At 37.7% G+C, this 25,296-nt stretch overlaps 1 protein-coding gene across 1 annotated transcript in view; it reads left to right on the forward strand.

Annotated features, from left to right (window-relative positions):
- Dnz1 (DNZDHHC/NEW1 zinc finger protein 11) overlaps nucleotides 1-25,296 on the forward strand; it is a 114,169-nt gene that overhangs the window by 74,736 nt on the left and 14,137 nt on the right. Inside the window, exon 5 of the mRNA XM_067153547.2 lies at nucleotides 15,729-15,991. Coding sequence (XP_067009648.1) covers nucleotides 15,729-15,990 — 262 coding nt within the window. The 3' untranslated portion in view covers nucleotide 15,991. The remainder of the gene's footprint in view (nucleotides 1-15,728; nucleotides 15,992-25,296) is intronic.

A 25,296-nucleotide genomic window follows, 5' to 3' on the forward strand; every position in this document is an offset into this window, starting at 1 on the left:
CCATATGCTTCACTTCATTATTTCTATCTTTCAGTTCACTGATCCAATGGGCTTCCGCATTGTGCTCTATTGGGTTCGACCATACTCCCGACCAATAGCTGTGAATTTTTTCTTCGCTGGGCGTATTTCCATCTTGTGCTGCATCTTGTGTTCTCTCGTTCAGATTGTTGTAGAACTGTTTCTCATTTCTTTCGAACATTGCGTTCTGTGATTTTCTCTCTGTGGTGTTTTGGTATCTTTTGAGGCGCTTGGATAATGCGGCCAACTTTTGCTTCATGGTTTCGAGGGTTTCTTGTAGTACTGTGTTTCCAGGTTCCTCCAGACTCTGCCTTGAACTGATTTTCAGAATTCGAATAATTTTGTTATTTAGGCGTTTCTCTCTTACTCCATTCTTGTATTGCTGCAGGCGATTCACGTCCTGGCGGATTTGGATGATGCGTTCTTTCAGGCATTTTGCCCAAGGTGGTTCTCTCAATTTTTTCTTGACAGACTTATTGTTAGGCAAAAATGGCTTTCCATTGTTCAGTCGTACTGCGGCAAGTGCTGCACAGTATATAGCAGTATGTACTTCAGGGAACGTCTGATGCTCTTTCAGATATTCTGGCAAGACTTTCGAATTAAGATCTTGAATGATTTTTCCAAACTTTTTGGATGATTGATTGATTGTTGTTGTTATTATTATTATTATTATTATTATTATTATTATTATTATTATTATTATTATTATTAAATGAAAAGCGCACAATGTGCAAAAACAGTTTTTTTTACAGATGGTCAACTATGCTAATGCCATTCTTATTATTGAGGTTGTCCTCATTTTGCAGTTTTGTGCATGGTATCTTTCACAACGATCATTGCACAGGTTACATTTACAGTCTTCATTCGGCTGGTGGAAGTTTTTGGTTTGGCAGAATCTGGGATGAAATCCATGAGTGGCGTAACATGTAATCACGCGCCATAGCTCGTAATTTGCTTGCTTCCACTCTTCCGTCATTATGGCGTCCGTGGAATAGAAGTCGGACCAAATAGCATTTCGTTTCTCGTTTAAAGTTTGGCGTGTATTCTCATAGGGCTTGGTGTTTGGTAGACAAAACTGTGTTTTGATATCGTCAATGAAGTAGTCCTCTTTGGTTAGAACAAATGTTAACCTTGAAGGGGCTGACTTCCCAATGCCTAGAATTCTCTTGAGATATCAGGCTTTGACTTTTTCTATTGTCATCAGGTCACTGATTGTGATTTTTTCCCAGGTGATGCTAATCCCATAGGTTGCTATTGGTTATATGGCTGTCCTGAACAGTAACATTGCTGTACCCAATTATATTCGTTGAAGTTGTTGAATGTTGTAGATGGCTTTTATTGCTGCGGCTGCTCTTTCTTTCACGTGGATATTGTAGGATGTAAGAGTAGTTTGGAGGGCGACTCCAAGGTACTTGAATTTTGGCACTACGTCTAGAGGTTTGTTGTGCATGGTTATTGTATTTTTAGGTGCATGTTTTCCTCCTTTCTTAAAGGTCATTTGTTTAGTTTTGTTTTGGTTTATTTGCAAACCGTTTCTTTCTGCCCATGATGTGAGCCTATTGAGGACCTCTTGTAGCTCTTCTATGTATTTCAGATATGGTACTCTATCCCAACACATTGCCTTTAGTATATCCCCAGAAATGTTATCGATTCTGGCTGCTTTTCTAGTTTTCATCTTTGTATCTTACCGTAAATGTCATCGATATCATAGGTAAATTTGAATACTTCTTTAGTATTTCTCACCTCCCCTATCTGGACATTGTGTTTGTAACCAACAATCTTTACATACTGCTGACTGAATACTTCTGCCTTTTGAAGATCCTCACATACACACTCCCCTTGTTCATTAATGATTCCTGGAATGTCCTTCTTTGAACCTGTTTCTGCCTTAAAGTACCTATACATACCCTTTCATTTTTCACCAAAATTTGTATGACCACTAATAAATTATGCTTGCCATCATGTTATCCTTAGCTGACTTCTTTGCTAGATTCAATTTCCTAGTAAGTTCCTTCAATTTCTCCTTACTTCCATAGCCATTTCTCACTCTATTTCTTTCCAGCCTGCACCTCCTTCTTAGTCTCTTTACTTCTCTGTTATAATATAGTGGATCTTTACCATTCCTTACCACCTTTAAGGGTACACACCTATTTTCACATTCCTCAACAATTGCTTTAAACTCATCCCAGAGTCTTTTTACATTTTTATTTACCATCTTCCAGCGATCATAGTTACTTTTTAAAAACTCCCTCATGCCTGTTTTATCAGCCATATGGTACTGCCTAATAGTCCTACTTGTAAGACCTTTCTTTCTTTCACATTTATTTTTAACTACAACAAAAACAGCTTTGTGATCACTAATACCATCTATTACTTCAGTTTCTCTATACAGCTTATCTGGTTTTACCAGCACCACATCCAGAATATTCTTCCCTGTAGTTGGTTCCATCACTTTCTGAATCAGCTGCCCTTTCCATATTAACTTATTTGCCATTTGTTGTTCATGCTTCCTGTCATTCGCATTACCTCCCCAATTGACATTTGGTAAATTGAGATCACCTGCTACTATCACGTTCCTTTCCTTATTGTTTCCCACATAGCCAGTGGCGGCTGGTGCAGAAAATCAGTTGTGTGCTGTAACCCATCCCCACTCCAAAAAATAAAAATATTTAGAAACATACCGGTATGTGGTTTTCAAGAGGCTCTCCACTGAGTTTTCCACACTGAACAAACATGCAAACAACCCCAACACATATACACATTCCTCATAAAAAACTATATAATTAAACACACAATAACACATGCAATGGCAAAATATTCATGATCTCAAACACTTGGTGTGAGCGTGCAAAAAACAGAACTTCCCAATGTTACCAACATCATTGAAATAAAACCAGCAATGTCGTAATGCAAAATTATATGTTATATTTTTATAGTGTCATTTATAAACTAGACATATTAATTAAAGAAAATCACAATATCATGTCCTTATTTTGACAACATAAAAAGTACAATTTTTATAGTTCATCAATTTACAAATGTGACTATGTAATAGGCAAGTTGGTAGTATTCTATCCTCTTTGGTATTAAAAGACCTGGCGCGAACAGCTCTATAGAATTTCCTTTTCCCATTTGCTTTGAGTGATCCTCTCTTAAATACTACCGCTGAGTCAAGAGAGTGCCAGCTGCCATGTTCTCATATCGTTCGTAATGCAAGTGTGCCTAGTGCAAGTGCTGCCTGTCTGTGGTCGAACGAAGAATCGCTGTGAAGTGATGTCTTGGCTGTTGTTTCCACAGCCTGTTGGAACCAATCGGAACACATTCTCTTTGTATCGGAAAAGTTCGGCGTGCATGCGCAAAAGGCAGAATTCCTGGTTTCTGTGAGCTGTGATCGCACAGCACCCGGCGTGGAGCGCACCAGTAGTTAACTGGTTGTGAGGGGAGTTGAATAATGTCCTATTCTTTGGTTGACGTCTTTTTCAATGCACTGTACAGTACAGTATTCGATTGTAGATAATATTTTTAAACTAATTTAATTTTCCCAATAGGCAATGTACTGCAGCACTTCAGCACATAAGGTACGGCCGCCCCTGCACATAGCCGATTATCTTATCAAATAATTCTGAATCAGCATCAGCGTTTCCCTTTCCCGGTCTGTACACTCCAAAGACATCAAGTTGCCTATTATCTTGAGAGATGAGCCTTACACCCAGAATTTCATGTTTTCCATCCTTAACTTTTTCGTAGCTTACAAATTCTTCTTTCACCAGAAAGAATACTCCCCTCCTACCATTCTTATCCTATCTCTATGATACACACTCCAGTTCCGTGAGAATATTTCTGCATCCATTATATCATTTCTCAGCCATGATTCAACTCCTATTAAAATATCTGGTTAGTATATATCTATTAAATTACTTAATTTGATTCCTTTGTTTACAATACTTCTACAGTTGAGCTCTAACATTTTTATGTCCTCCCTACTTGATTTTCAGTTCCCTGTTCCCATAACACTGCTCCCTAGGCCACCCTGTTTCTCTGAATGTACCTGCCTATAACCCTTCTAAACAAATTTCCTAACTTATATGTACCACTGCAGTTTAAGTGAAGGCCATCTGAACACAGATCCCTGTCTCCTACCCACCCATTAGGATCTAGAAATCTCACTCCCAGTTTCCCATGTACCTACTCCATAGTCTCATTTAAATCCCCAATCACCTTCCAGTCAGTATCCCTCCTACACAGTATTCCACTGATAACAATCTCCGGTTCCTTAAACTGCATCCACGCTGCATTTATCAGATCCCACACATCCCCAACTATGTTGGTACTTATACCTGCTTGTCTTACGTTGTTATTAACAATGTGAAACACTACTACCTTCTCCTTTCCCTCTTCCTTCTTTTCTACTTTCCTCAACATCTGCCTCAACCTAATACCTGGATAACATTCTACCGTGGTTCCCTTTCCTCCACACACTTTCCCCACATGTCTAACGATGGAATCCCCCATGACCAGAGCCTCACACTACCCACCTCATTTGATCACCTCCGCTCCTGTTCTGCCCTATCTTCTCTCACTGCTGCAGAAGCTACTTCCTCCTCCCTTTTCTCCCTCCCATGACCCTGTTCCACCTGTCTTTTCCTTTCCACTACACTACATATCCCTTTCCTACCTTTTCCCTTCCTCCTACTTCCAAACATCTCGGCAACAGTTCCCTGTTCCTCATCTTTCCTCGGTTGTTCTACCTGCAGTGACTCGTACCGATTTCTCACAGACACCTGTCCTGAATTCTGATCCTGAACAGACTCCTTAGCCTGCAGTCTCCTTCCCCTTAAAACATTAGACCACCTGTCTTCTACAATTCCCCCATTTCGTTCCCATCCCTCCTTTACACCTAGTGTATCCTGTACGTTATTTGAGGGAGGCCTACTTTCCTTCCTGTCCTCTGAGAGAATCCTAATTATCTCCCTCAAACTCTCCAACTCCTCCCTCATACTCCTTAATGCCTGGCCACACCCACAGTTTCTATACTTGCACTCCTTAGCCATTATTTACGGAATAATGAGAAGAAAAGGAAAAATAAAATAACTTATTCTATGCAAAATAAAAATGAAAGGAAGGGAATATTGCCTATAAAAAACGAAAGGAAAGAAATATTGCCTAGGATAGTTCACAAAGATCAAACAACAACAAGGTAATTAATATAAGCTACTACTACACTACAATACTACTTGGTTGTACGAATTTTTTTCTACTACACCTTAACAGAATGGAAATTACTCTTAATTACTGAAAACCGAAAGTAATACACAAGAAATAGGCCTACACAATTCTTAACTGCAGTTAAGTCTAATCTAATTATTGCAACAGAATTCCTATAAGAGAGTTAATACAGATACTACAGATACTATACTACACAACTATTTCACAGTAATATAATAAACACAGTAATTTATAATAAGATACCTACTATAATACTACAATGATTTTAAACTACGTTCAGACGTATCCTAATTATAATACAACAGGTTATTACTGAGCACAAACTGAAATGGAAATTACAATTAAGGTTTGAAATTCGCAAGACTACTCAAAATAATAGAATAAGCACTCTAATAAGTCACTGCAATACACTACAACAGTTTTTAAACTACGTTCAGACGTATCCTAATTACAATAGGTTATTATTAAGCACAAATAGAAATAAAAATTGCAATTAGGCCTAAAGTTTGAAATTCGCAAGAACTACCGTACTCAAGGATTACCAACAAAGTTAAACGTGTAGACAGAAGATTATTTCTTTAGTATTACTTTATCCTAGTATGCTCTAATAGAAATGAAACCTTGCCTTTGGTTAAATCCGTATGTATCGAAAGGATTGCCGTACACAAAGAAAAACACAAATATAACAGGCAAGATACTATCTAATATACCGTATCTTCACTACAATTCTCAACTGAAATGTGGTTATGTGATTATTACAGCTGGTGGATTACTATTATTTTCCCTACTCCACAGGATAGAGAATAAAAGTGTCCTTAATTACTGAAAAATACAAGATTAATTTCTCAAAAATATTTGTATGAAAACTACTCCTACTACTCCAGGGACTTGAATCGCAGTTACTGGGATATATGAACTTTATTATTATTAGGTAACCGCTCAAAAATACTGAAAGATTGAGGGAGCGAAATATAAATTATGGATACTTTAACTACCTACTCAGAACTACAAATGATCAGAATACAAGATCAGCTGATTTATATTTACTTGACTACACTACCGGTACACCCTTTGTTCACGACTGTAGTCAACAATGCAATATTTGAATATGAAGAGCGACAATAATCAATAACAATACAATGACTGTTAACTATTTCGCCAGTGAAATAGTGTATATTCTGTTGAAATCCCTTCTTTAAACAAAATTTACAACAGTATCGCGTTATATGAAGAAGTTGTTACCTTCGTGATAGGTGGGACAGTCAAACTGCTATTTGAACTACCCTGTCAATTACCTGCACTAATACAACCACTGCCGAAGTTACGACACTTTTTAATATCCCTTCTTTGAAAGTATTTTATCAACAAACCTACTGATATTTTAATAATAATATTTTAAAACTTCTTCTCTCATGCAGTCCTAAATTATAGCTTGTAATCTAGTGAACGCCTGCAGAACTACCCAGTGTAAAAATTGTAAATAAATACCACTAATCTCAATTTCTACAAACAAGCACTAAACATCAATATTTGTGGAACTAAATGTATCACACACACACACTCTCTCTCTCTCTCTCTATATATATATATATATACACAACTATTAACTACTTTATCACTAAGATAATACAGAGCACTTGTAACAGCCAACTACTCGCTAGCGCATCCAACAGTGGTGTACCCCTTTCTTAGTTTCTTCATTCCTTTCCGTATTACTTCATTGAATCCCAGGATGTCGAGTTTTTGTCTCTCCATTAGGTTGATCAATTCATTTTCCTTCTCATTCCTTGTTAAAATATTTATTGTTCCAAATCGGGTTTCGTTCTCTGATCTAACACTTGCACGAACATCAGCATTGCCATCATACTGTGCAACTGTAGTCAGAGACTTGCCAGTTCCATTTCCATTTTTAAACTTCCATCAGAGGCTTGTATTGTAGTTGAAAGCAAGTATAAATTTACTCATCTGCTGACCTACTAAGCGTAATGCACCTGAGGATTTTCTTTCAGGGTTTATTCCCGTAGCCTTTGAAGATCCCTCTTCTCCACAAGGCAGTGGTTTCCTCTTCTAATTTCCCCCAGAGAGAGGATGGGTTTCCCCATCCACCATCTTTGCCATTCTGAAGGTCTCCTTCTCTGCCTAAGATGCTGTTAAGTTCTTCACCCGTATCCCTGGGCATGGATTCCACGTTACACCCCATAAGAATGGGTCCCTGCCTGAACTTAGCTCTCTTTCACTCTGGACTACTGATGTGGAGGATAACCACCCCGCCGCGTGGATGCGCCAGACAAGAATTACTCAAGTGAAGGATAGGGAAGATGACCCTATCTCCCCTGAGCCGGGTTAATGGTTGTGTATGAAACACAACCAATAGCTCTTCTATAACCTAGATGTTAATAAATATTTAAAAACATTCACCCCTTAATAAAGTATTCATTGCTCCATTACTGTTCGACGTACCAAATCAAAATTTCACAGGTTGGTTGCTTTTACATCCTAGAAGTTAAATAAGATAGGGTTTAAAGCATTCAAATTCTTCCGTATGGTGTTCAAATGAGTGTTAGATCAGAAAATAATCATTCCCCAAAAAAAACGTTTGATGTACGAACTGAGGGTGTATTTTACAGGCTCAGCTGTTAAAATGTAAAATTTTGAATAATATCTTTCAGTTTAAAACCATAGTGAAGCACAGTTATCTCGCTAGTTGTTAATATAAGGAAGGATCTTCATTGTGGTAGTCACGTTAACAGTATTACAAATAAAGGTTAAAAATCTCTTCATATGGTTATGAGGGTATTTAGGTGATGATGATGATGATGATTGTTGTTTAAAGGGGCCTAAGGTCATCGGTCCCAGGGTATTCAGGAATTGCAGTATTAATATAAAGGAGAGGACAAAGAAGTTAGGCAAGACTCCAATTAGAGTATGGAACCTCACCAGGATTACTTTATTGGAGAACTGGAAATGATCCAAAGGAAAACAGGACCATTTATTCTGAGTGATTTCTAACAAAGGAGTAGTGTTTTGAAAACGTTGCAACAAAACTTTGGGTTGTAATCAAAAGAGTAACTTCACTTATCATCATTAATGCTATTATGTTTGGTTGTAGTGTTGAAGATGGTATGTGCTGTGCTTTGTTATGCTCCATTGTTCATTAGACACTTTGTTTTGATACTGACTGGTGATGTACGGAAAGAACAAAGCACAACAACAGGTGTACAGAGTTTTAATATGTTGTAGCCCCATTCCATTGAACTACACACATGAAAATGCACACTTCCCTTTTTTATGTTACTTTCTCTAACAAGTGCTTACGATACAACAAACTTATCACCAAATTTATGTGCAATGTTTTAACATGACATTCTTTTTTAAGAGACATTAATTTTAAGAATTCTTAAAGAAGTGATTGCTTTCAACATGACATTCCACTTTTTTCAGTAGGACATTAATTTTTAAAATCCTCATGAAGGTTTATATGTTGTTTTTAATGTATATTTTATGTATGTCTTTAAGTTTATAAGAGAATGATTATTCTTTACCATTGTTTGTCAGCTGAGATGGCTTGAAACAAGCCGAAACATGTATTGACCAGTTGTAACTCATCACGAGTAATACAAGTATTGATTAGGTTGACCTTAACCCTTAGCCCTCCTTTCTTTCTGAACACTCCTGTCTCTCCAGCTCTATTTAAGAATCTGCTTGCAGAGGGTAACAGACAGCACAAACATACTGACAGTATATTTATAAAAATCAACTAAAGCAAACACAAAATAAATATAATACTAGTACAATGCAGTATTCAGGTGCAGTGTTCAGCCCTTTCAAATCTGAAATTATCTCAGACAGTCACTTTTTGTCTGTAATAGTGCATTTTGTGGAACTTCCCAAAACACTCGCTGGGATGTAAGTAATGCAAGTATTGCTGAAAAACTTTCTTGCCTCGTAATTTAGGCTTACTGTTCATTGACATATTTAGGATACGCCTAAAAATGCTATGAATTCAGGAAGAGTAACATCTATCCACGACCTCCTAATAGACTCACGTGTGAGGGTCGTAACCTTTTGAATGTTTACACTAGCATACCGGTTAGTCTCGTGCACAATTTCCTACAATTACTTCTCAGTCAAGAATAATAATTGGAAAAAGTCAAGTTCATTCAACCTTGCTGAGGTTTATAACCTGACATACCTGTGAATGGGCTTATAAGTCCAAGTCAGTGTCGCGGTATTTCCTCCATCCATCAGCAGAGGTACCAGCATTGCCATTTAGTATAATTTTCTCATTATCGGGAGTTTCATCACTCAACTCACCAACACAATCTCGTTCCGCAATATCTTCCTCAACACTTAATTGAAAATCACTCTCACTATCGCTGAAATCAACGTCACTTTCACCTTAAAGTCTGGCTATTTCTTTCTCACGCATCTCGAACGACGCCATGTTGTTAAGCAATGTTTGTTTACAAACTCACATGGTCTTCAAAGAATGTGCATAAAGCCTGATTTCAAAGAGATTATAGCTATACATGGCTTCAAATTGTCGAAGGATTGCATTAGCTTACTGTACTTGCAATTCATGCACGCGTAACCCGACAAAGCAGTTATATAGGGACGAAAATCATGCGGATCTGTGTGGGATATTCTCGTTGTCGGGCATGGCCCGCTGCTTGAGTGCTAAGGGTTAAATCGATCCATCTTCTGCTCTTCAAGGTCCCAGTAACTTCCTTAAAACCTTTTTTCTCCACTAGGTCAAGCGTCTTGATCAATACCGATTTTTTTTAAAATTTGCTTTACTCTTATATTAATATAATTCACTTCTATAGGGTGCTTTCCAGTCATTTTCATCATTACAAACATCATAGCATAAGTTGAAGTTACTCGTTTGATCAAGTGCAGAATTCTACACAGGAAAGAACTCTACAGCCATTTTCACCAACCATTTGTGAGCGTTCCTACCCAATTTCCGTGCAATTTGGAGCATTCAAACACACGTACTTCCCTCGTAAGCGGTATGTTCTGAGCTGTCAGTGGACAGATAGTGTGGAATGACATTAATGGATAAATAAGCTTAAATGGAGTTTTTAAGAAGTAGGAAAGATCATTATATGAAGATAGAGTTGGAATTCAAGAGGACAAATGGGGGCACTTATTAGTTTATAGGAAGAGGAATTAGGGATTGGAATAATTTTCCAAGGGAAATGTTTGCTAAATTTCCAACTTCTTTGAAATAATTTACTTGGGCGACAGCCTCAAATGCAGATCAGAGTTGATTGATTGATTGATTGATTGATTGATTGATTGATTGATTGATTGATTGATTGATTGATTGATTGATTGATTGATTGATTGATTGATTGATTGATTGACCGATCTGTGTATCATTACAAAAGTTATATAGTTGATGCTAGTTATTGATTGATTGGTTTATGGTGAGACCATCGATACGTCATTTGTATTCACAACTAAGTACTTTTTATTTTCCACCTTGTCGATACATTAGTCGCTTAAGGCAACTTATTGGTTAAAAGTGGTACATGTTTCGTATTTTATTAACATCTTCAGCCACATAACACTGTTCAGATGAAAAATTCATATATTGACTAAGTATAAATGCTTTGTCATTTAATCTTCTCATGCTATTTTTAAGGACACTTTCTCTCAAAGCATTGATACTTTGTCAGTATATGAATTTTTCATCCAAACAGTGTTATGTGGCTGAAGATGTTAATATACGAAACATGTACCACTTTTAACCAATAAGTTGCCTTAAGCGACTAATGTATCGACAAGGTGGAAAATAAAAAATACTTAGTAGTAAATCTGTTAAATTGCGATACGGACCATGAAGTTGATTTTATGTAACTGTCATTTGTAGTTGCTACTGGTTTTCTATATAGCCATTGATGCTATCGATGATTTCACATTCAGGATGGTGCGTGTTTTAAGATGTCTAACATTTTTGTCACAATTTTTTCGCTGCATAAAAAATGCACCTTAGATTTTTGTTATAAAAATTGAAAGAAAGCACTTAGTTGTAAAACTGTTTGTAATGTCCAGCAAAATCTTTGTACGTGTAGTGTAATAAAACTGTTAATGAGAGGAAGTCTGTACAAATCGGGTGTACATTAGGTGATGCTTGTCCACATACTAGAGTGTCAGTTTGGAATTCAACACCAATATGACTATAAATAGTTATTAATGATCTGTATCTGAGTATTTAAAATAAAAGCATGGCTTTCATTTCCAGACTGTAATATACCACACACTTAAATCCTGCTAGACCCTTTCTAGGTTTTATACTGATATTCTCGGGCGTGAAGAGCTCCCTTTTGTTCTTGAAGGCCTTTTTGGCTTGGCTAATCCAACTGGATATTTCTCTTTTACTTTTTCCACCAGCTGTTATTTTACTGCTGAGATGTGTGAACTTCTGTTCACTTTTTAGGCTGTCTCTTTCAGTCCAACCCCTTTGTAAGAATGTAGTGGCATCATGCGCTAAACGTCTGTTTAGCCATGCTGAAGGCAGTCTCTCTAGGCTAGGGATATTACTGAAATAAGTTCCCTGGTCTTCCAGCTTGGGGATTGTCACTTGCTGAACAACGTAAAAAGTAATAGCATGTACCCATGGCAGTTAGTTCAGAAGAGTTCTTGACAAAGGCTACCGTGTTCACAAATTCCTATGTTTATGTATTTTACTACTTAATTTTAAGCCGGGCTGAGTGGCTCAGACGGTTAAGGCGCTGGCCTTCTAACCCCAACTTGGCAGGTTCGATCCTGGCTCAGTCCGGTGGTATTTGAAGGTGCTCAAATACGACAGCCCCGTGTCGGTAGATTTACTGGCACGTAAAAGAACTCCTGCGGGACTAAATTCCGGCACCTCGGCGTCTCCGAAGACCTTAAAAAGTAGTTAGTGGGACGTTAAACAAATAACATTATTATTATTATTACTTAATTTTAAAATTATAATTAAGCACAAATTTGTCAGACCAAATTAACAATGACAGGTCTTAACCTTGAGATGATTACAAAGGCTGAGGATGCTTGAAACCAAGCGAAACATGTCCCTATAAAATAGTGTTGTAGCAATATGAATTTCTAACAACATAAAATCAATTGTATTGAAAAGGTGGAATAGAAAAATACAAAATTGTAAGCACATTAAAGGCTACCGTGTCTTGGCTGAACAAACACACCAGGTATGTGTACTCCCCAGTGTACCTGTGGGAAATCTCCAACTGGGCTCTCGTCTGGAGGTACTAGACCCTGCCAAGATCCCTTGCAGGCCTAAGCTACTGAGAGCCACTTAGAAAATTTCATTAGAAATGAAACTGAATCTGATCAAAGAAATACCCAAACAGCAATTTGAACGAAATAACAGAAAATCTCAATATCACTTTTGAGGAGATTATTAACACATTTTTGTAATGAGCAAAAAAAAAAAAAACCCACTACTTTACGAGTACTCACAGTTCCCCTACTCCCTCCTCTCAATCATATTCTCCTGACAAATTGCCTGCAATGAGTCAACGCAATGCTGCTGTGGAGTTATGAATTTTGCAACCTCTTCTGTGCAAGCTGTCGAAAAATCAAGACAATATTCTTAAAGCAGAAAAGGAAAACAAAAACTTCAACTGTAAGCAATATCGTGGTGGAAAAGACGGTCAAGTTGAATCAGTTCTAAAACTTCGGTACTCAAATGTTCGTGAGAAAGATGCTCATGTTGACGGTCCTCAGATGCGGCATAAGGCCGAAAAACTAGTTTTTAAAAAAATTGGAAATATGATTTCATGGCAACAGACGAATGGTTTCATCGTTGGAAGAAATGAGAAAATATATTGTACAAACAAACGCATGGTGAGCAGAAGGATTCTATCTCTTTTCATTTACCACATTCACTTGTTATTCCATAATAATCTTACTGTTAAAATTAACATGTTCTTAGGATTTTGTCAAGAGTGATCTTTGCTTTGATGTGGCTGATGATGACCCCTAGATGGGTCGAAACTAGTTCCATGTAATTTTAAAATATTGTGAATATATTTTGTATTGAATAGGTGGCAACCTTTACTGTGTTGTTACTCATATGTTATTCTCAGTTCAGTACGGACCAACAACATGAAATTTATAACCCTTAATAAGAATAAATTAAACAAGAAGCCTTTCTCGTGGACAGTCAAGATTTTCTTCTGATGACGCAGAGCACAGTTCTCTGCAAAACGTAAAGAATTTCACCTTATTTTCTTGACACGGCGTAAGCCCAAAAGCCTATACAGTATCATGTCTATAAGTACGGGTCATGAAAGCATCAATAGCAACAATAAAAGTATAACCTCATTTTTCAATACTAATCTTGCCACCTTTTCACATAAAGCCTTTTTTTACAATAAACATTCAGAGAAAAATTCTGTGCAATATTGGAATAGTCACAACTTACATGAACACAGTGCTTGTGCTATAACGCAAACAAATGAAGGAAATATTATTTTGAAATATTTTTCTTAGAAATCTGCATGTTTAAGTCTTCCTCTTTTTCTACTATCAGTAATTTCAGCCATTTAAAGAGAATTTCAATATGATTTGTTGGTGTATTATGCATAGGAATAAATAGTGTCTATTATGGCAAACAGTTTAAATCATATATATAAATGGAAGTCTATTTCTAGTGATCTTTATATATACTGTACAGTATATAAAAATGAAAATAGACATGAATTATGAGGCACTTCCAGGCGTCTTCGAGACTTAAAACAACATACTAGAGAAGTTATCATATCAGAATCCCTAGAAAAATAATAAATTCCCAAAATTCTCCGAGAGGGCCAGGCTGGGGGTTTCAAAATTGGGGCTCATAATAAGAACACAAATGTAAGCATTTCTTTCACCCAGTCGGATATATTTTTCCAAACTGATGACTTGTAGTTTTCATGGGCTTAACAATTTCATGGAAGTTTAAGTTAAGCTTTAATATCAAACCCCAAGAAAATGTTGAGGGAAATTTTTGAGATACTAAGGATACTAATAAATGGAACTTGATGTCAAGCGATCTGTACAAGAATATTAAAATGAAAATAGACATGAGTTAATGAGGCACTTCCAGGCATCCTACAATCTTAAAACTTGGAACCAGAGAAGTTGAAACCCTCAGGATCCTGGGAAAAATTAAAAATTAACCCTGGCCGGGCCGAGTGGCTCAGACGTTTCAGGCGCTGGCCTTCTGACCCCAACTTGGCAGGTATTTGTGGTATTTGAAGAGGCGCTGAAATGTGTCAGCCACATGTCAGTAGATTTACTTGCACATTAAAGAACTCCTGCCAGACTAAATTCCGGGACCTTGGCATCTCTGTAAACTGTAAAATAGTAGTAGTGGGATGTAAAACCAATAATATTATTTGAAAATTCTCAGAATTCCCAGAGGGGGCTAGGCTGGGTAGGGGTTTCAGAATTGGGAGCAGTTCTTTCACCCAGTCTGATATATTTTTCCAAAGCAATTGACCTACCGTTTTCATGGGCTTAAAAGTTTTCTGAAAGTCCAAATTAAGTTTTAACATCAAGCCCCAAGAAATATATCTTCAATATATTAAAGATACTAATAAATGTAACTCGAATTGAAGTGATCTGTACAAAAGTATGAAAATGAAAATATACATGAAATAATAGGCACTTCTGCATATTACAGTAGAAGATTTAAAATACAAAACCTATACACTCAAAATATTAAAAGATAAACACACTAAACTACAGACAAAAATCAACAAGCAGAGAACAGGAAGAGTGATTCCAGAAGCAGAAAGAAAAATTACGTTCAGAGAGGATGAAACAGTATTGGGCTGACAAAAAGAAAAAACCTCCATAAACCTAAGTAGTCCTATGTTGCCTAAAAAATTAAAATAAATAACTGGGCACTTCTAGGCATTCTACATACTTCTCTCCAGCATGATCTATAGTATCTTTACCTTTTGCCTTCTTTGGATAGTGAAAACACTCCAGCTTGGTTGTGAATGACAGTAGGCAAGGGGACCTGTCACTATAATCAAAACTCCCAAATTTGACTGTGTCTGGCAGTAGGAAAGGGAGCCTGCCATTATGATCAGAACTCCCCAAACCAGACTTTACATGAGAAACAGCGTATAGGGACCTCCCCATGGTGTTTCTCGGGTAATGCTAAGAGACATGCAATTTAATAAAATCTTACAACATGTACAGGAATTTACATAGAAATCTGTATACAATGTAGAGTTCTGTAGTGAAGCAAGGCATCGGAAAGAAATGTGCAAGACATATGGATTGGAAACTTCAAACAACTTGGTGGAAATTTTTAATTTTGGGAAAAAAGTTGGGATAACTGTCCTTCACCTTGTTAATCTTAATTGTACAGTTTGAACCGACTTCCCCATTGTAGATACCACTCCCTGCACATTGTATTGGAACAGAATGGAAATGTGAGGAGAAGTTTGTTTCTAATTCAATGTTTTCTCCTTTTACAGTCTTCACTGTGTGATTCTCGTCGTAGAAAGTGCTCTGTTTGGCATGTTTGTGTCTGCGATCCTGGTAGACCAGTTCCAAGCAATATTTACTGATGAAACAGCCGTGGAACAAGTGCAACATCAAGGTCCCTTCAGACCACACAAGCCCAAGCTGGCACTTTTGACTGAAGTTTGCGGACGAACTCATCCAGTGTGTTGGCTGTTGCCTTGTGGAGGAGTTACTCACCACTTGGAAGAACCACTTCTGAACCATGACGTGTGAGGTATGATAGCTGTAGATTTTGTGAGCCATGGTGGAGAGTTAAACTTGGGTTCAAATAAATCGGCTCAAGGAATTTCAATCAAGAAGTTGGCAAAATAACCACCTAATCGATACTGAGTGGTCGAAACATGTCCTGTAAGTGCTAATTTATATTCAATTTTGCCTGAGGCAATAATAAAGTATTGATTAGGTGGTTATTTTACTAACTTCTTGATTATATTCATCGATACGGTCATGAAATGGACAACTTGTAATCAAGGAATTTCACGCGTATAAAGAAAAGACTAGGCCTACCAAAAGAAAACCTCTACTGTAGACTAGAGCTAATAATACCTAGATTCCCATTCACTTAAAACTGATTCTCCTATCACCCAGCAATCTATAATCTTATGATAATCAGGAAGATGAATAAAGACCAGATAATTAAAAATGTTCATACTAACTCAAAAAGTAAAAGTGAAGTTTGTTCTACAACAAATTGGATCTTATGTACTAGTGATGTGAATGTCTATTGATGTAAAAGAATTTCCCTATATTATTCTTCCACATATCCACAAATTTTGAAGGGAGGGGTGTCCTTATGAGGAATAGGTATGTGCCACACCTACCCACTACGCACAGATGAGTTTTGGAACAATCATTTCTTATTTAGCCTTCGGAATAAGTTTTCATTAACCACATGTGGGCAATTGGAGTGAGACATTGATGATGATGATGATGATGATGATGATGAATAAGTTTCAATTCAAAGAATATATTATTTAGGCGTACACTTAAATTTAACACCCACATATTAGATCCATTTATCAAAAAGTAAAACGTGATGGGATAAAATTTATGATTTCCAACCAGTGGACATACCTGTTAAAAAGTTGAGTTTACTAGATCGAAATAGATTGTAAATAAACAAAATCATTTTTAGTAAAATATTTTTGATTAACATAAATCAAAAAGAAGAATGGACCCTCACTTTAAACTCTTAGAAAAGTTCAGTTTCTACATTAACCCCAAGTAAATTAATGTTCCCTGAGCACAGACTGCTACGTTTGGCGAGAGAAAGGTGGCGCAACAGTGAAGCAATTTTGCAGGGGGAAAGGGACCAAAGTGCTTTACCGAGAACACATGCAAGCACTGATACTTTGTGTAAAGGATATCCAGGTTTTCATATCCATGCCTGATGTAAGGGGTACCAGCGTATTTTCACTTTGGGTAACAGCCGTAACGGATACCCGGATGCTTGAGTACCTGGATCCCATCATCCTCTCTACTATAGACATGCCAATTTTCCTATGTTACACATGAATTTCTATATCAACTGGCCCCTCACCTTCACCCTTCCCGATTAAAATAGATATATAATGATAATTATGTCTTCTCGAGCAAGTAAACTTGTTTATAATTATAACCGAAAGAAACAAATGTGTTGGTTTTTTTTTACAGGTGGCTTTGCATTGCACCGACACAGATAGGCCTAGGTCTTATGGCCACGATGGGTTAGGAAAGGGCTGGGAGTAGGAAGGAAGTGGCCATGGCCTTAATTAAGGTACAGCACCAGCATTTGCCTGGTGTGAAAATAGGAAATCATAGAAAACCATCTTCAGCACTGCTGACAGTGGAGTTCAAACCCACTATCTTCCGAATACAAGCTTACAGCTGTGTGTTCCAAACCGCATGGCTGGTATAGAAGTTACAACATAAATTAAAACTACCTTCCCAATACATAACAATCCTTATATTTAGGATATAAACATTATACAGATGTTAGGACTAGGACATGTTTCACTTATACTTCGTAAGCATCATCAGCTAGAAAAAGACTTAAACCAAGGTAGGTTAGGGCCCTGTACCCAGTTCATATAATATAAAATGTTCATAAGGTCTAATATTACATTGATAAAAATTAATTTTAACAATTTAAAACCATTCAGTAAGACTACATTATGTCTATTAAAAAATAAGTGGGAACCATAAAATCGCTGCTGTGTATGTGAGGTGAGTGACATGTAAATGTTACAGTGAGTTGCTATGAACGATTGTTCATATAATATTCGAGATCATAACAATCTTCACACGGTGGCATTTGAATGCTTGTGGTTAAGAACAGTTTTTTCCAGTAAGAATGAGCTGATGTGGAATTACGAGCTGTGGTCTTGTTTCATTTCATAGATTAACACGTGCTGAGTTGCGTAGAAATCATGTGATGGGTTGGTTGAAAAACGAATGTTGTAAATAATAAAATGCCGTATGAATCGGCGTGACTTCCTCGCGTTGTCTCCGACCGTTATTATCGTGGATGGGCGATCTGTTATCTGAGCTTCAAATGGGGAATCAACTAATCTTTAAAAGTGAATAGGCAGAATCAATCAGGTTGAACCCCCGTATGTTGGCTGCGAGGTGAGTAGTCCCTTGGTTGTTTAAGAAGGTCTGTCGGTCACTATCGGTTATGTATTGGAAAGGTGGTTTTAATTAACATTGTAACATCTATATTCTGAAATCCAATACGGTTTTATAATGAGATTCATAACGTGCAACTTACTCGGTACCGTGACAAGTTAAGTCGTATATAGAAGGATAGAAACATGTTGGGAACACACAATAGGATAAACACAATGACTGGTCGGTGTGGCAAGAGGAACTGTGTACGACGATTGATTCATTCATGAAGGATAATCCACAAAAATCGAAAGCAAATATTGCGACTGGTCTCGTTCTATTGACCATTTACTTTTGTGACTACAGTATAACTCTCTTTTACACTTTTCAAGGGACCAAGGAATAGTGGTGTAAAAGGGGGGCAAGTGTAAATCGTGGGAAACAACTTGTACAGGTAAAGGAGGTAAATGTTACACAAATGCATATTATTAATTTATAGAGTATTTCAATTTCAATCGATTTTAGTGTACTTACCTCAAATAAAGGTCCATGTAAGTTAATTACTATATTGTATTAACTGTTGACCACACTGCCTTTGTAATTCTGCCCAGGAGAAGGTTACCGGTAGGTGGTTAAAAATTTGTGTAATATATTCTTTTAATATACAGTAGTTACTTTCTTAAAATTGCTATAGAATTTGCAACCTCTCCAAAGGGTAAGGTTACAATTAATAGGTTTAATGAAGAGAAAATGTTTGCTACCGTAATGCTTTCACTAAAAGTACTGTACACTAGGCATGTCAACATGTACGAAACTAAATTTGCAAGCACATTAATCACAGGAAATAAACAAACAGTTTAACCAACATGACTATTAAGAAAGGATAACCGGGAAGCGTCTGGGAACCATATCCAGGCGGTGGAAGGTATTGGTAATACTGAAGAAGCGAAGTCAATGTAATCCTAAACTTTACTTAACAATTTAGATTCAATTTCATATATAAAACAATAGCCAATATATCATTAAAATTCTGACGGCATAATTTCAACAACGATTACAATTTACAGTTTACATGAGGGTAGCATTTAGTTATTAAATTTCTTTTACACCGGAACATCACACATGACGTTCCACTGTCGTGGCGTTACCTTTAAAAACCCAAAACAGTTTGAAATAAACAAAAGGAAGGTAACGTTAAACTAAAGTGAAAAGATACATCTAAGGAGAAAAATATTTACGTATAATCATGGAGCAGAGCATCTTCGGTGGGTAGCCCCCTCAAAAACACTTCTGAGAAAGGATACCCGACCTAAAGATGAATAATCCACGATGAAGCGGAATGAATGAGATAGTCCCGAGAAAAAAAAATTTACTTATAAAGATTACTTCGAAAGGCGTATAACATTTAATTTACAAAACAACAAACGGGAACTATCTCTTAACAAAGTGAGGTGACTTACCGAAACGGCTAAGTCATAATGATAACATTTGGAAGTAGAAGGAAACACGGGTACGCTCCGGCAAGATAAATTAAATGAAACACTACATCTGAAACAGAATACCTGAAAAGTTAAAAAAGAAAATAATCGGTGCTTACCGGATGGTGGGGCCAAGAAAACCCGTACCTTGGAAGGTGACCGCTCCCTTCAGTGGTCAAACAGAAAAGACGCCCTCGCAGAGCAAGGCTCCAGCGACAACGCTTCTCCCCGGAAATTATGAAATCTTACCACGGCCAATGAGCGTACGATGTTTTCCTTCACCTACCAATCACATTTCCTTTTATTTTTTCCAATAGGAGCGCAGAAAAAATAGTGCTGACAAAGAACATTTAGGAAGCCTCTAGAAATTACGAAATTGATGCAACTTTACGAAACCGGAAATCTCCCACGCCGATGTGGCGCGTGTGGTACAGGATGCACCAGAATTACAATGACAATCAAATAATTTCAAAATCATATCGACTTCAAGCAAATTAAACAATTCCAAAATTCACATACAGAGGAGAAACCAAAACAAACAATTGAATAAATACTTTACATACACAATTCATCGCCGTCTTCCGAGTCCAAATAATCAAATCCCAATAATCACAACAGAATTAGATCAATCAATCAATCACTACTGATCTGCATTTAGAGCAGTCGCCCAGGTGGCAGATTCCCTATCTGTTGTTTTCCTAGCCTTTCCTTAAATGAATTTCAAAAAGTGGTGAAAGATTAAAAGAAAAGTCTACCGGAGTTTACCCTTGGGCCTGAAAATTTTACAGATAAAATCCCTATTTATGAACATGAACACAAATCTTACATAACCTAACCCTTACATAAAATGCATTAAACTTAAAGGAAATAAACACCTAAGAAGGACACCTAGTATTGTCACAAACGACTGTTCTAATTTCCAAACTACTAATCAACTCAAATTAAAATATAAGGATGCCCAAAATAAGCTCGCCAGCATTTTTTAAAATTAAAATTTGCATACAACTAAGATTTTCTTATAACTACCTAAATTCCTTATAACTAAAACACAAAGAGATACTACAGGATCAGTTCATAACTAAGGGATCTTGACTTCAGACAAGTGTACATGACTGATCCTCTCTTTATCAGGGTCACAACTTTAGCGTAATAAACTTTCAAAATTTTATGTGCACGATGCCAACCAGCACGGATCGTTTCTGCATTTGCGACATCAGGAAGAAGATCGTTAATGGGCCATAAATTAGAAAGTCGAGAATTGGGAGTGAATGCTAGCATTAGTGAAGCAGGAGTTTGCTTATGGCTTTCATGAATGACAGTATTGAAAGCAAATAACAAAAAATTAAATGATGAATCCCACTTACAGTGGTCAGCAGAGTGGTAAGCAATAAGAGCAGATCTAAGATTTCAATTGACTCTTTCAGCATAATTTGGCCTCGGATAATAAGGTGTAGTAGTTACATGAGAAATTAACAAATCAAAACAGAAAGTACGGAATTGCACAGAGGTAAACGCTCTCGCTTTTTCACTCACCAAAATTTGACACGGTCCAAATGAAGCAGAGATCTGATTCAAAGAAGAAATAGTAGTGTTAGCATTAGCCATACAAGTAGGGAACAGCCACGTGAAACGCGAGAATGCGTCGGCACACACAAGGATGAAACGATGGCCGGTCCGTGCCTCGAGAAAGGACCAATGTAATCAATAAATAATCTCTCCATAGGATGAGAAGCTTGCTCAGATAACAGACCTGGGCGAGTATTAGGAGCAGGTTTACTAATATTACAGGTTTTGCAAGATTTGACAAAGGTACGGATTTCACCATCCATGGGTTTCCAAATAAAATGTTTACAGATTTTCTCTCTAGTTTTGAAAACACCAAGATGTCCACCCACGGGGGATTCGTGGAAATATTTAAAAAGAGCAGGAACTAAGTTAGCTGGAACGACAATTTTGGGGTCCTTTCTACCACAGGCAGGACAACAGAGAACTCCATTCTTAAGAACATAAGGTTTGACATGTTCACCAGATTTAATCCTGTCAATAATAGTCTTTAATTCAGCATCATCTTCTTGATGTTCAGCGATATCCTTGAAAAGAAAAGGGGTGTTAGTGAGAACTACATTGACAAAGGCAGAAACTTGTTCAGGAGAGGGATGTCCAGACTCTGAGGATCAAAACTGCCAGGATAGAACATCCTACTGAGACTATCAGCAGCAACATTTTCAGTGCCATGAATGTGACGAGCTTCAAATTTAAAAGTTGAGATGCGTACTGCCCAACACACAAGACGAACAGTCCTTCTTGGCTTGGCCAGTACCCAACTCGGTGCCTGATTATCAGTTTTGAGATCAAAAGGTAGTTGTTCAAGGTACATTCTAAATCTTTCTAAAGAGAAAACAACAGCTAAGGCTTCCAATTCATAAATCGAATAGTTGCGTTCAGCGGGATTTAGACTACGGGAATCATAAGAAATTGGATGACGTCCCTCTTCAAATTCCTGTAGGAGAACACCAGATATACCTGTAGATGTGGCATCAGTTTGAAGAATGAAATGTTCAGGAAAATCTGGCGTGGCAGAACAGGAGCATTACATAAGGCAGATTTCAGGTCATAGAAAGCTTCAAGTTTGGCATCACCCCACTGAAATTTAGCATCTTTTCTTCTGAAAGCATTCAGTGGAGCTGCTCTTTCAGCAAAATTGGGGATCAATTTACAGAATAAATTGGCCTTGCCAGTGAACCTAGCTACAGCTTTGACTTCTTGAGGGGTAAGAAAATTTTGGATAGCTGTCATACGAGATTGATCAATAGTGACACCTTTCTCAGACACAATATGCCCTAAGAAGGACATCTGGGGTTGTGCGAAAGTAACCTTGCTAGCCTTAAGGGTTAGCTCTGCTTGACGCAGTCTTTCAAGGACTTCATTGAGATGGACAAGGTGGTCTTCAAACGTTTCATTGAAAATTACTAAATCATCCAGGTGCTTGTATACAAATTTGAATTTAATGTCTGACAAAACATTATCTCTACTCCGCACGGCCTTACTTCTAAGTTGAAGTTTCGCAAAACAAATGAGCATCGCCTCTCCTTTGTTGCCAGCGCACTACGCCCGTGAGAACAGCTGATGCTGTACGACCGCGGTAAACAGCCCTATATAGTAAAATGTAATACCGTATTCAGAAAAACGAATAAATATGGGTTGAAAACAAATTCATAAAATCTACACTTACTAACAACATCTGACACTAATAAGAGAATATATTATTAAGAATAAAAGAGAATGAGGAAATAACACATCACTCACCGCCAATGGCTGGCACAGGAAGGAGGTTATGGCCTACAAAGGGAACACTCCACTGACCTCAGAGTCACTGGAACCCTTCAACAATGAATCCTTGTCACTATCACCAGCTCCCAAAAGGTATTATTAAACTTTCGACGGAGTTCTCCAGTACATCTTCATTTTCCCACGCCTCACGTCCCTCCAGTCGTCGGCACTGAGATTCGCCACAGCTTCGTCTAACAGGTGTTCCACCTCGGGTATAGTAAAACTCTTATTTTTGGTTGCAACATAACCCTTAATCTGAGCCCAAATCTTCTCTATTGCATTGAAATGGCAATGATAAGGTGGAAGTCGAATAACTTTATGTCCATGACGTCTTGCAATTTCGTCCACAACATACGCTGGAAATTGTGCCTTGTTTTCTTTCACAAGCCGCAACAGTTCAGCTTTCTTCATGTCGTCCCGCACAGGAATGTTGTGCCTCCTTAACCACTCAGCAAGAATCGACTTTTTTGCTGCCATTGTCGGAGCTTTGTCTTGAATTACGGAATGGTACGGGGCATTGTCCATTATTATTGTACAATTTTCAGACAAGTTATTCATTAGTGTGTATTCAAACCAGTTCTGAAAATTGACAGTATTCATCTCCTCGTGGTAATCGCCAGTCTTCTTAGACTTCAGAACATATAAAAAGTTAGCTACAAATTCGTTTGCAGTACCGGCATATAGCACAATAATTCTTCCCTCCTTTCCAATAGGCACTGCCATTGTACCTTCCACAGAATCACTGTCCAGCCTTTTCCTATGGTATTAGCGATGGGTCGAACCAGTTCATTCCTATGAACTACTTCACTCATTCACACTCTTTACTGTGAACCGTTCAAATGAAGTAGTTCGTTCAGGAAGTAGTTCATGAAGTAATCAAGCCTGATGAAGCTGCTAAGTATGTCGTTCAGCAGCGACTTCGTTCACAGTATCTCACTCACTCAATAAAGCTTCATAATACTTAATAATATTACCAACAGATGGCAGAGCTATGTAATTATGGACCAAATAGCTTGCTTGCTTACAGCATCTCGATGATGGTTGATAGGGACAGGGAAAAGATAAAGAGATGTAAAGATAGGCTATAACGAAGGAAATACATTTAATCTAGGGTTATCTTATTCGCATGATGCACTCAGCAGTGTCTTTATCTGTCACATGATGCCTGTTTTAGCTGTACTCTGGCAGAAGACACCAGGGTTACGAACGTTATTCATCATAACATAGGTAATATTTTTTCCTCTTAAAATTCAATCCGAAATAGAATGAATACGACTACCTACCACTGCCATAAATATCTATTTATCTACCTTGATGAATCTTTCATATAGTTATCCTCCTGTGGGCGGGGGCAGTAGAATAACGCCCACGGTATCCCCCTGCCTGTCGTAAGAGGTGACTAGAAGGGGCCCCAGGGGCTCTGAACTTTGTAGTCTGGGTTAGCAACTATGGGGCCCTTAGCTGAGCCCTGGCATTGCTTCCACTTACTTGTGCCAGGCTCCTCACTTTCATCTACCCTATCCGACCTCCCTTGGTCAACTCGTGTTCTTTTCCGACCCCAACGTTATTAGAGCACTCGAGGCCTAGGGAGTTCTTCATTTTCACGCCCTTCATGGCCTTTGTCTTCCTTTGGCCGATACCTTCATTTTTCGAAGTGTCGGATCCCTTCAGTTTTTTCTCTCTGCTTAGTTTTAATAGAGGATGGTTGCCTAGTTGTATTTCCTCTTAAAACAATAATTACCACCACCTTTCATATAGTGTGCTGTCACTAACAAGTAGCTCTCATTTTTAATTGAAGTCCACCCATCCATTGTCAATACAACCGCTTCTGCAGACGACATTGCAATCATAACACAAGCCTGCGAAGTGTTGAAAGGTTTCAAAGATTGTACTGAGAAAATGAGCAGTGAAAGACTGACTGGTCACTGTGTCAAAAGTTATACTCCTCATTCGGTCATTGAAAAGATGGTGTTGCAGATTTACCAATAACTCTGAAATTCGTGGTGATGTAAAACAGATGGCCGAGAAGCTAGTGGAAGAGCTAAATCGTCGTACTTAAAGCACTCTAGGAGAGACGATTCCAGCTTCAGGCCTTTAAAACTGTTATAAAGTCCGTTCATTTTGA

This window comes from Anabrus simplex, chromosome 9 (genome assembly GCF_040414725.1).
Source record: "Anabrus simplex isolate iqAnaSimp1 chromosome 9, ASM4041472v1, whole genome shotgun sequence".
NCBI lineage: Eukaryota > Metazoa > Arthropoda > Insecta > Orthoptera > Tettigoniidae > Anabrus > Anabrus simplex.